General features: G+C 40.3%; 1 protein-coding gene across 1 annotated transcript in view; it reads right to left on the bottom strand.

The window, feature by feature from the left end:
• Positions 1 to 308: 308 nt before the first annotated feature.
• Positions 309 to 12,692, bottom strand: part of RNF128 (ring finger protein 128) — a 104,379-nt gene continuing 91,995 nt past the window's right edge. The window contains exons 4-7 of the mRNA XM_075835867.1: positions 10,382 to 10,464; positions 5,853 to 5,949; positions 3,863 to 4,019; positions 309 to 2,889 (exon numbers count right to left, since the gene is read on the bottom strand). Coding sequence (XP_075691982.1) covers positions 2,768 to 2,889; positions 3,863 to 4,019; positions 5,853 to 5,949; positions 10,382 to 10,464 — 459 coding nt within the window. The 3' untranslated portion in view covers positions 309 to 2,767. The remainder of the gene's footprint in view (positions 2,890 to 3,862; positions 4,020 to 5,852; positions 5,950 to 10,381; positions 10,465 to 12,692) is intronic.

The raw sequence follows: 12,692 nt of genomic DNA, 5'->3' as shown, positions 1-12,692 counted from the left end.
TGTGACTAGTTTTGCAGCTCATCCTCATTCAAGGTAATAGGTCAGTGCTGCAACACCAGACACAGCCCATGGACAAGAGCGGCAGGGCTTCTAAAATAAAAAAAAGCACACCCTTTGTCTCATACTGGAGTACCCCTTTAAAGCATGCAAAGTACCATTCATTTTGAGAAAGGACCATATGAACAGTGAGTTGTAAGTAGGGTGCTCATGCACACATTAGAATAGTGTCCAGTAAGAGAAGAAGTTGTCCACAATGTGGTTCCTCACTACTCCATTACGGAGCACAAAAGGAAGATGATGTTTCAGTGAAAGATTTTTTTTTTTTCTGTATCAAGCTAAATAGCCAACAATATGGAAATATTCTGAAAGGATCTCTAATGTAGTGGTCTCCTACCTTTGGCATGCCAGTTGGAAGACTAAAACCCCCAGCATGCCCGTTCAGCCTACAGCTGTCAGGGTATGCTGAGAGTTGTAGATTCACAAACAGCTGGAGAGACAGGTTGGAGATCACTGTTCTAGTGGATTAAAGAGAGTTGCAGCAAACTAGAAAATAATTCATTTCATATGTGAGGGACAGGCAGGGGAAGTTTCATCCTAGACCAGGATTCGCACTTGTAGGTTGTACAACAAATAAAAATATTAGAATTAATGGAGCTTTGGTGCATCAATTTATTTTTTACCGCCTCACCCGTAATTGTCTAAATAGATTAAAACAAACTTGAATCTTTTTAGTCTATAGTTAAAAATATTCCACTTTAGAACTTCCCTTTTGCTATAAACAAATAATTGTGAAAGTGAGAGATTTCATACAGGTCTAAATTGGTCTTAAGATAATGAAGACGACGTTTGGGTAAAATAAAGCATGTATATTGCTGATCTCACTGCCTAAGGCCCCATGCACACGACAATAGAACTTGTCTGTAATAACAGTCTGCAATTACGGACCAATTTACTTCTATTGACCGCGGACCCCACTATTTTTGCGGGAAGGTGTCTGGGCCGTAGAAAGCCTTTGCAAAAGATAGGACACATTCTATCTTTTGCTTTTTACGGGTGGCTATCAGCTGCCATTGGCGGCCGGCCGTGCCTGCAATTACAGGCAGTGATTACGGGCACGGCCGTGCGCATGAGGCCTAACACCTCTTGTACACGACAGTGTCGGCTGGATTTCCCGGCCCTACCACGGTACTGCTGTTCTGTACTGTATAATTTTGTTCAGTTCGGCGGGGAGGCAAAGGATCCTAGCATCATAAAATGTCTAGGATCCCAGGAGTCCTGTTTCCCTGTACCGTGGTTGGGCTGGGAAATCCAGCCGACACTCGGACAATTTTTCACGGCCCGAACCTCGGTCGTGTGTAAGAGGTGTAATCATGAAAGTTAGCAGCAGTGTTTGTCTTCAGGCTGACTAAACTAAGATAAGGGAAAGGAGTGGGAATACAGGAATATCATCACACCTAAGTATTTTTATCTGTGCAGTCCACTATGGTTTATAGGTGGAGCACTTGTATGCTTCTGTGCCCACTTAGATGGCTGCAAACCTATCACATATAGGCTCTAGAGCAAGTGCAGTGCGCCCCTTAAATGTCATAGCAGCATAAAGGAAGCCCTAAAACAATAACATTGTACTTTATAGAGTTAATATACACTTCTAAAAAGATGCCTGATGCATCATTACTATGCATGAATAAAAATCAGGACACCTTTTGTATTGCGGAGTATACAAAACCGTAATATATGGATGTTGTATTACGATTATTAAAGTAAATGAAGTAGTTGATTATTACCTACTCTAGTAACGACTACTTCAAATGTTTACACAAGGAACAGTTTGTTGGATAGATGGATTCTCAGTGCAGAATCTGCAATGAAAAGGCCCAAAGTACAGTACAAAATGTGTTACTTGTGTTTTCCAATCCGCCTTCATAGATAGATTTTTCCACGGCAGATTTGAGGGCATGCTACCGATTTGTCACATCCCCAACATGCCTATTACGTTGTGGATTTGCAGTAGATTTCATCCAATGCAAAACCCATGGCAAAATCCACATGTAACATGGAATCTCAACCCTTAATCCTTCACTTTCTGCACTATTAATAAAGAATACCTCTTAATCTTATAAAAAGCAATTTAATTTTAGTGACTAAGTGGCAAAATCAGTTTCCTTCGTGCTTTTTTTTTTTTTCTAAATCTTAGTAGAGCTTTGAAATTTTTGAAAAAATAATCTAATACTGTATGATAGAAATAGGCAGCATTTTGGTTTCTTGCAGAAAATGCACTTTATCTCTTAACATGCTTTACCAATAATTACTTAACAGAGCACGATGGGACCACCACAATTGCTGGACCACCAAAGCCTGCCATATAACATTCACAGTGTGGGAAAATTAAGTGACATCAGAAGTGATAAGTAAACCTAAAACGACAGATTTAGTGAGGTATCTAGTGCATGACAAATTAAAACTGGTAAGTTAATATAGATACAAGTTGTCATAAAATTATATTGTTTTATTATAATAAAATATGCAATAGGTCAAGCTTTTATTTAGATCCTACTTAAACAAACCTGAAGTAATTAAAATAGTATACATAAGGCTGTAAGATCCAGATAGCAATTAAGGTAGACCATTTCTTTAAACTGTAGGGGTGATGCCTTCAAGGGTCTTTGTTTAAAATGGGGAAAAAAAATAAAAATGGTGATTAAAACAAAAAAAATCAGGAAAACAGACTTGAAGAGCCCATATCTGTATTGTCCTTTCATTGTGTTGCTCAGGACTTCACATGCTGAACGTGAGAGACATCTTCGCTTTCAAATGTTGGATTATCCATGTGAGGAAGAACTTCAATTGCTGTGGTCGAGGGGTCATTGTTGACAAGTTCTATGTTCTCATCTAGAAAGTAAAGTAGATTAGCTTTTATTAAAAAAAAGTCATATATATATATATATATATATACATATATACACACACACACACATGGCGCAGGCTCCCGAACTGAGCCCGCTCCATAGAACGAGCGTTTCGGCTGTACCCTACAGCCGACACTTCATTCTAACGATCGGGATCCAGTTTGTTTAACCCATTAAATGCCATGGTCAATATCGGCCACGGCTGTTAAATGGCTAGTAATAGGGGGGCGGCCCGTTGTAACGTTGCAATGCCACCCCCCCGCAGGGTGATCGCAGGGTGCCGTTGTTTGGCATGGCAGCAAGGTGAAAGAGCTGCATCCGGTGTCACAATATACTGCGATACATTAGTATTGTAGTAGATCATGCAAGCGAATCAACGATTGCTGGTTGAAGTCCCCTAGGGTGACAAGTAAAAAAAAAAAAAAAAAAAAATAAATAAAATAAAAAACACACACCTTTTCCCATTTCCCCTCGAGCACAATGCAAAAAAAATCATCACGTTTCCGCTTACAATGTTGGAGCCTCTCTCAAGCTTGAGAAAGGCACCAACATTGCAAACGGAAACGTTGCACTCTAAAGTTATTACTCTTAAAAAAGCTAAATGGTATCGAAGTACTTAAGAAAGTAGAGCGGAGAAAGAAAAGTGGGGTGGGTACCATGGCTGACCATTAAAATACCATTAAATTAATATATGGCAAGAAGCATTTGAAGTCAAAGAGTAAGAATCCCTGGGGAGTCATCCAGACCACAATGAGGCACGCAACTGATGAAATTGCTATGTGGTTTTAACAAATAGGTTAAATTTTTGCGTTTTACCCCCTTCCAAAAAGTCAGTTGAACAGAAAAAATAAGCCAGAAAAATGGCGCAATTTAAAAATAAAACAATTTCATTACTCCCCATTTACATGCACATTTGTGTTTTATTAATGGATTAACATTAAGACGAGGATACTCACAAGCGTTTTCTGGTTCTTCAAGGCCTCGGACAGAGGCATATCCAGAAGAGGCATTGTCACTATGGGTCTCCTCATCAATCTGCATGGTGGTCTGCTGAATCTCACTGGATACAGAGGATATTGCCACGCTGGTGTCTGGCTCTTCTTCATCATCAGCCTTTCAATAAGGAATTGAGAAATGAGTGATTACAAAGTAGCCATTGTTGTTTTACATAACCTATGACTTAAAGAGGCTCTGTCACCAGATTTTGCAACCCCTATCTGCTATTGCAGCAGATAGGCGCTGCAATGTAGATTACAGTAACGTTTTTATTTTTAAAAAACGAGCATTTTTGGCCAAGTTATGACCATTTTTGTAGTTATGCAAATGAGGCTTGCAAAAGTCCAAGTGGGTGTGTTTAAAAGTAAAAGTCCACGTGGGCGTGTATTATGTGGGTACATTGGGGCATTTTTACTACTTTTACTAGCTGGGCGTTTGCAGGTAAGTAGCTACATCGACTTACCTGCAAATGCCGATGCAGAATCAACTGTAGCCTCTGGTGCCGATGTGTCCTCGCTCGTCTGACACGATGCAGGACCTGTGAGTGACGACACAGCGTGATCTCTCGAGAACACGGCTGTGTCTGCACTGTCAGAAGCTGGGCGTTCTGAAGAGAAGTGGATGATACTTCTCGTCAGAACGCCCAGCTAGTAAAAGTATTAAAAACGCCCCGATGTACGCACATAATACACACCCACTTGGACTTTTACTTTTAAACACACCCACTTGGACTTTTGCAAGCCTCATTTGCATAACTACAAAAATGGTCATAACTTGGCCAAAAATGCTCGTTTTTTAAAAATAAAAACGTTACTGTAATCTACATGGCAGCGCCTATCTGCTGCAATAGCAGATAGGGGTTGCAAAATCTGGTGACAGAGCCTCTTAGTAATTTTTACATCTTTTTTTATGGCAGGTGTTTCTATACAATATTTAAAGCTAAAAATAGTTATTTGTATTGTGTTTTTGTATTCCCCATAAAGTGAGAATAAACATTTAGGGCGGCATTAGGATGCATGTTCTAATTTTATACATTATAGTTTCTCCCCTGTACCTAGAGATGTTAAAGCAGCCCAAGTAATAACACACACTCTAGAAGGCCCTGTTCACACAGTTTTTTTGCAGGTGGAAAAACCTGCCTTAAAATTCCTGAAGGACTGGAGACAGATTTTGACCTACCGGCAGAACATTTGCCGCATTTTTCGTGGCGTTTGTCGGCCTCGGCCATTGAGCGCCGCAGGCAAAAAACGCAATGTCGGACACAGAAACGCCCGAAGAAAGGGCATGTCGCTTCTTTCTTCTGGCAAGTGATTTTTACCGTTCGCAAGAACAAACACCTTGCATTAAAATCAATGGTAGGAGATTTCGGGCGTTTTTTGGCGCAGTTTCCGACACTGTTTCCACATCAAAAACAGCGCCAAAATACTTGGTGGATAGAAGGGCTAGTTCACACAAACAGGAAACAGTCTGTTCCAAATGGAAAGTTTATGTATTGCCTGTGTGATAAAAAGTTTGCTACCCCTGCCCACAGATATAGGGTAAATACGGGACTCTAAGGCCCTGTTCACACAGAGTTTGACTTTTTTGACGCGGAAACTGCGCCGCAAAACTCCTCAAAAAGCGCCCGAAAATGCCTCCCATTGATTTCAATGGGAGTTGGACGAGTTTTTTTTACCGCTAGTAAAAAAAAAACGCGTCGCGGTAAAAAGCAGCGTCATGACCCATCTTGAGGCGGTTTCCGCCTCCAAAACCCCATTTTAATCAGTCAGAAAGAGGGAAAAAACGCCTCGAGTGTTTTGACGAGTTTTTGTCAAACCACTGTGCAAAAACCGTCTGGAGCAGTTTTTGCAGGAGGAATTTTCGTCCTGCAAAAAACTCTGTGTGAACACAGCCTAAAAGTAATGAATTGTACTCTTGTAGGTCGGTGATGATAGTTCATTGTTTACTTACTTCAATTCCTAATGATTTCAGAATGTCACACTTGCACATTGGACATGTTCGGTGTTCCAACAGCCAGGGATCAATGCAATTCTTGTGAAAGAAATGACTAAGAAAAAATATATATATATATATTAACAGTTATCCATCTTACTGGAAAGTTAAAAACAAAATGAACGCTAAATATTCAATCATTGTCATTCACTTCAGCTTCACAGCAAATGGGATTGTACATTCAACCAGGTTTTCTATTTATCAATTACAAAGAGAACATTTCACCTCCCCATACATGTACAGCTGAGTGCAGCATGTAATGGGGAGGGCTGCACAAACCCTGGGGCACTTTAAATAATGGAGGAAGATCGGAATTTTTTTTTTTAGATATTGGGGCCGTTATATTTGGTGCCCGGTAGTTAAATAACCCCCTGAACTGTCAATGGAGCGTGTAATGGCAAGGGGGTGTGTAACATGGCTGCGACACTGTCCAATCAGCTACGGATATTACCACAGCAAGAGCTGGGGAGAGGAGAGCTGTGCGCGCGCGCTCTCCTCACTCTTCAGCTCTCGGCAGACAAGGACACGGCTGTGTGATCTTTCGTGAGAGATCACACAGTCTGGTCTTTGTCTGCCGAGAGCTGAAGATTGACGAGAGCGTGCGTCTGAATAAAGCCTTAGAACATTTTCTCCATTGAAGTTAATGGGAAAAATACACCATGAAGAAAAAAACAAAACACTGTTAGGTAATGCTTCCATTTGAAAAAACAAACATTCAATTCAGGAAAACTGTGCATAAATTAGAATTCAAATATAGATTTTAAAAAAAGCACTTGCATATTTTATTTCCATCCCCCCTGTTTGAAGATGTGATTAAATGCAATGTACGGCCTAGCTGCCGTTAAGTCATGTGATTTCCATTCTGACTATCCAAATCCTACAACAACTGCTGTCAGCCCTCAAGGCCAGTATCGCAATGCAAGTCTATGAGATTCGCATCAAGGCGCTCAGTCTAGCATTAAGACACGGTAGGATTTAGAAAGAATGGAGATCATGCGACCCAACGGCGACCAGGTACGGATCGCCTACCGGTAAGCCAATACACATCATTACATACTGAGTAATTACATACTTTAGCTTCCCAAGTCTGGATACATATGTTTTAAGTTATCAGACCAGTGGTGGACAAGCACACATGGTGGTGACCACAAATGCGCCCCTTGATTGTATCAACGGGCTGCAACACACACGTGACTTATTTTACACAACTGTATTTGTGGCCATTGTTTTACGGAATTTTTCAGCTTTGAGTTCGTTCACATCTGCATCAGGGTTCCATTCAGGCAGTCTGTCGGAGCTTTCCGTCAGGGGAACCCATGAACGGAACCCTGACTGAAACCATAGGTTTCCGCTTGCATCACAATATATTTCAATGGTGACGGATCCGATGCAAATGGTTTCTGTTTGTCACCGTTGAGTAAGGGTTCCGTAGTTTTGATGGAATCAATACCATAGTCTACTACACTATTCATTCCATCAAAACGACGGAACCCTTGCACAACTGAGACAAACTGAAAACATTGGCATCGGATCAGTCACTATTGAAGTCAATGGTGATGCAAACGGAAACCTATGGTTCTGTCTGGAAGCTCCGACGGAACGTCAGAACGGGACACTGACGCAGATGTGAGCGAAGCCTAAATCATGTACTAAATTATAGCAAACAAGGATAGACCCAAAATGGTTACATAGAAGCTTTTAACTGTAAGCATTTTGATGGTGCTACATAAAAGGTTATTATACAAAATCATATGCAAATATCTTACTATTGCCTGCAGATGGCACTGTTTCTACGGATTCATATGGAAATGTACGGCTGTAGCCAGATTTCTTTTAACATTTTTTTGTGTGTACCAAAATGATCTATACATTTTCCTTAGAATCTTTATATCAATCTTTTGAAAAATATTTAAAATTGAATGGCCAGTTTTAAACCCAAAAATTTTATTGCATCCGATAATAAAGTTCTGAAACCAATGTTAAAACTCTGTTGTGTTTGTTTAATCTGCATTAGCAACGATACAGGTTTAGGGTATGTTCACACGCAAACTCAATAACGTCTGAAAATACGGAGCTGTTTTCAAGGGAAAACCGCTCCTGATTTTCAGACTTTTATGCCACTCCCGATTGTCGCTGCGTTTTTTACGGCCATTTTTGGAGCTGTCTTCAATAGAGTCTATGAAAAACGGCCCATGAAGTGACAGGCACTTTTTCGCAGCCGTTTTTTTCCGCGGCCTTTTTTCAAAATGGCTGCGTAAAAAAAAACAAAAAAAAAACAAAAAAAAACAGTCCATCGGAACAGAACGCAGTTTTTCCCATTGCAATCAATGGGCAGATGTTTGGAGGCGTTCTGCTTCCGATTTTTCGGGGCCCGGAAAACGGCCGAAAATAGGCCGTGTGAACATACCCTTAGAATGCAGCAGGCAGAAAATAGGACTTCATCCATATGACATCGAGCTTGCAATCTTGTGATATAATCAAGCGACCACCCTGTTCCTAGACTGAAGCATGCACAAAACACTGAGCATAGCACATTTATTTTAACCGGTTAACCCTTTCAAAGTCAAATAAATCATAAAAATCAGGATTGTATTTGCTTTAAAAACTTTATTGCCTATAGCATCAACCAAGCAGGTCAGCAAATGTTAAGATTTTCCGGTTTCTTTAGGACAGGAGTTGATCCCATCCTTACCACTAAATATATGGCGCAGGCGTAGTGTGGTAATGCCCTTGTGTGCATGAGCACCTAATCTGTATTAATGCAGAGGAGTAACATTACACAAAACCTAAACAATTACCACATTCACATTAATCACTGACAGTTACATTCAAAGCTGTCCAAGGTGAATGTCCACATTTGTTCGTTCAGCATGATCTTATATTTCCAAAACGAAGTGGTTTAACAACATGAGAGGTCATAAAGCCATCTACGTGAAATGCACGTCGGGGCGCTTCCTAGGCATACCTACCACACCAATGGGTAAGATACTCTGACTTCTTTATTTGGGACTCATTTTTCTTAACTTGGGGCAAATGCCCCCTATGACCCTGTATTGAATCCGAAGGACAATGGACGTTTCTTCCTAGTCTTCTAAACTGATATGGTGACTTTACCAATACATTCAAAAGGGTGGAGATGTATCCACAGAGGAAGAAGGTATAAGGTGATGTGCACAACTACGCTTATCTGTTTAGTAGACATATTGTTCGAGCATTCTATACCCAGTGCACCGGCATCACATTTGTAATTGTATACATGTTTAGACAGCGTGTGGTGTTTTAAATGTAGCCTTCATACAGATAATCTTATCTGAATCTTCCGTACATTTTATATGCCCTAATTATTTGCTATATAATAAAATTGAGATTTTCTATCCCTAATAGTACATGATACATTGAGATACATACACACACATACATATATATACACACATACATACATACATACAGCAAAGGATTGGAGCAGCACTGAACAAAAGCCTGACTTGTGTTGGATATCCCCCCCAAAAAAAAAAAAAGAGACCATGAAGCAGCACTCGAATAAAGTGAATTTATTCATCAAACATGGAATCACTAAGTTTCACCTCCTCTATGAAGGCATTTTCAAGTGGTTACATGTTGGATGAATAAATTCACTTTGAGTGCTGCTTCACGGTCTCTTTTTTGGAATGTACGCACACAGACACACACACACCCCCACACACACTGATCAAACTTGAAGATGAAAGAATATAGCGATACATTTTCGGGTTTCTGTGCACTATTTATCAGAATTGTACAGTTTTAAGGCCGGTTCCCACGGGTCAGATACACGGTGTGAAAACCGCAGCACCTTCTGTCAAAAAAATTGCACCACATTGTGGTGCGGTTTTTCAGACGGACTTTCCGCTGAGTAAAAAACGCTCATACCTACCCCCTCCCTCCTTTGACGTCCACTCCGGCCTCCTACTAGGACGTTGCAGACCATGTGACACTGCAGCCTGTGATTGGCTGCAGCAGTCTCATGAGATGAACCATCATGCCAGGAGGCCAGACTGCAGGAAGGAGGGTGTTCGGGGGTAAAAAAAAAAATATATATATACTTACCCAGGAGCTGTGATTTTTTGGGTTGATTTTCCATTGCGGGTTTTCCCCATTTAATTCAAATGAGGATGCAAAAGCCGCAACAGAAAGCCAAGTGTTGCGACTTCTGCGGCGCAAATCGATTACGCCACAAAACTTGGCTTTCTGTTGAACTGCAATGGAAAATCAACTAGAACAGCATAAATTGACACGCTGCAGAATTTCGCACCGCAGGTCAGTTTAACAACGTTTACGCTGGTTTTTTTTCCCGCAGTGTGGGCATGACATTTACTAAATCTCAACCACTTTGAATGCAGCGGACTTTCCACACACAATTCAGTTATGGAAATTCCGCAGCGTTTAGGCAACGTGGGACCCAGCCTTAGACTTCTGTGAATGCTCTTAGTGCTGGTAGGAATACTTACTTGCATGTTAAGATGCGGACTACGTCATTTGCTTTGTATGATTCAATACAAACAGCACAGCTGTCACCATCCGGCCCAAGAACCTGGGAAAGAAAATAAAACAAAGATTTGATGAGATTAAACCATGACTCTGCGCACTCTAATGTATTTTAGAATTTGTATAGCTAAATTTAATACCCACCGAAGACCTACCATACAAAACAATTAAAAAAAGCGCTTTATTGCTGCCCATCGAAAAATTGTAAAACCAATTTTTGTTTAGTTTTTCTTAAAGTCTGTGCAGATACTCGATTATTTGAAGCTACGGACCAAAGCCTGAAGCTTGGAGACTGATGACACCCCCTTATTTCTGTTAGGTGCAGTTTTATCATGAAGACCTAGTGTGGATTCAAATCACCATCTACATCAATATCATGAATTGGCTTAAATGGTGACAAATGTGCGTATGTGTGGGCACTTATGTGGTTTAGGACTTGAATTTGTAAAAAGGAAATTCTGAGTGTCTCCCCTGGCGATAACCGGTCACTGGGAGGTCCAGCAGCAGGACTCCCATCTAGAAGACACAGGGGCACCTACAGTTGGGGTCTAATTTGTCTAATTTTGTAATATTGATACAAGAGTCTTTTAGTGAATATAATTATTCCCCATGAAATAAGGCTGGAGAATCTTTTTTTATAGAACTCTGCATTTTGTAGTTACTCTGTTATTCCTCCTGGAAACATATGGATTAGTTGGCAACTGGATGTTGCCATTCCCTGTTTCAACGTGCCATTTCACTGCTAGCCAATCAGTGCTGCGCATTTGGAAGATTCAATATTTACAGCGTTTTTTTTATACATCCATTCGCAGTAGATACACACACAATGAAGAATGTATTCACTTCGTTATACTTGTGTCAGAATGTTCCTGATTGTCAACTCTCATGGGTAAGGTATTCTACATCACATGTATCAGTGTACAATTACTTGTCCTTATTTATTCTCCAGGGCTCAACCGCTTACAAAACATGCAAAACTGTCATGCTCTGAATCTTAGACGTACGAGACCTCATTTTATCATTTGGCACGACGTGTCGCAACACCGTGTCTTATTTGTGTTTTTCCATAGGGCTGCAGTTCGAGTGCAAAAAAAAATAAAAAAATTTAATTTATTCTTCTCTTATGTCCTATTCTGCTCTATAGAGAGTTTCCCAATAGCATGCCATCAATACAAGTCACTTATTTCCTTTTATTAGCGTCTATTGAATACTGAGGTAATTATACATCAAATAAAAATAGAAGCTTTAACTATAATCTGATGAAATTGCATTGTCTGAACGGGTGAAGTTTTGCAGGAAGCATGAAACTAGTTGAGCAAGTCTTGAACAACAAGCGGCCCCTATGTGAATAGAGGAGATGTAAATCACTAGAGGGATCGTTTGCTGAGGTCATAGCGAAGGAAAGCTGATCAGTGTAGAGACCGTTTTCCTGCGGTGACTCACGACTCTTTTCCCTCTAGAAAAGCCTTGCTGTTGTTTACAAGTTAGACACCGAACATTCACTTACTCCTGTTCAGTTACAAATTCGCACTAATGAGAAGGGTTTTATTTTTTGCAGTAGACGGGCATACGTTATGTCCATTACCTGCCATGGTTTGTAAGAAATTTGCCAAAATAGGGCAGATATGACGCAAACAGTCAGAATTTGGTAGTAAGGCACTTTGCACATCAAGTTCCTGAGATCCGTTCTCCGATATTTCTTTTTAGAACTAAAAGGAGGATCGAATCTTGACAAGGAAGAGAATCACTCCTTCAGGAACTATCTTATAATGCTATTCAATCCTCATTTGAAGTACAGGAGGGCAGATCTGAACGCAATATGGAATAGGCATCAGGAAAGTTGAGAGAATAGTAAAGTTGGCCAAACATACAACTATATTTTTCTCTTGATAATCATTATGCCAATGGTACCAAAAAGTATCAGAAAAATATATAGAGTATACTAAAGTATGCAGCTCCTATTAAAGGCAACAGCAGTTCTACACATAATACTCTATGTGAATTGGACTCCTAGTTGCAATGTACCATCAGGAGACAGGAGCATCAGCGCTCAGTATCGGAGAAATGGAGCACCAATCCGAAATTGAAGGACAGTGTTTTAAGAACATGAGTGGCTCAGTAGGAAACATGCTCTAAAATAACAATATATATCACTAGTGGTATAACTTTGTTCGAATTAAAATGTTGTGTTGCTTTTAAATTGTCCCCATCTTAAGACATGCTAGCTTCTTAGTCTGCAAATATGTAATTACTAGATGTACTAAAGCCAAAATC

This window comes from Rhinoderma darwinii, chromosome 8, assembly GCF_050947455.1.
Source record: "Rhinoderma darwinii isolate aRhiDar2 chromosome 8, aRhiDar2.hap1, whole genome shotgun sequence".
NCBI lineage: Eukaryota > Metazoa > Chordata > Amphibia > Anura > Rhinodermatidae > Rhinoderma > Rhinoderma darwinii.
Note: the sequence above shows the minus strand (reverse complement) of the source record. Positions and strands in the feature narration are given on the sequence as shown.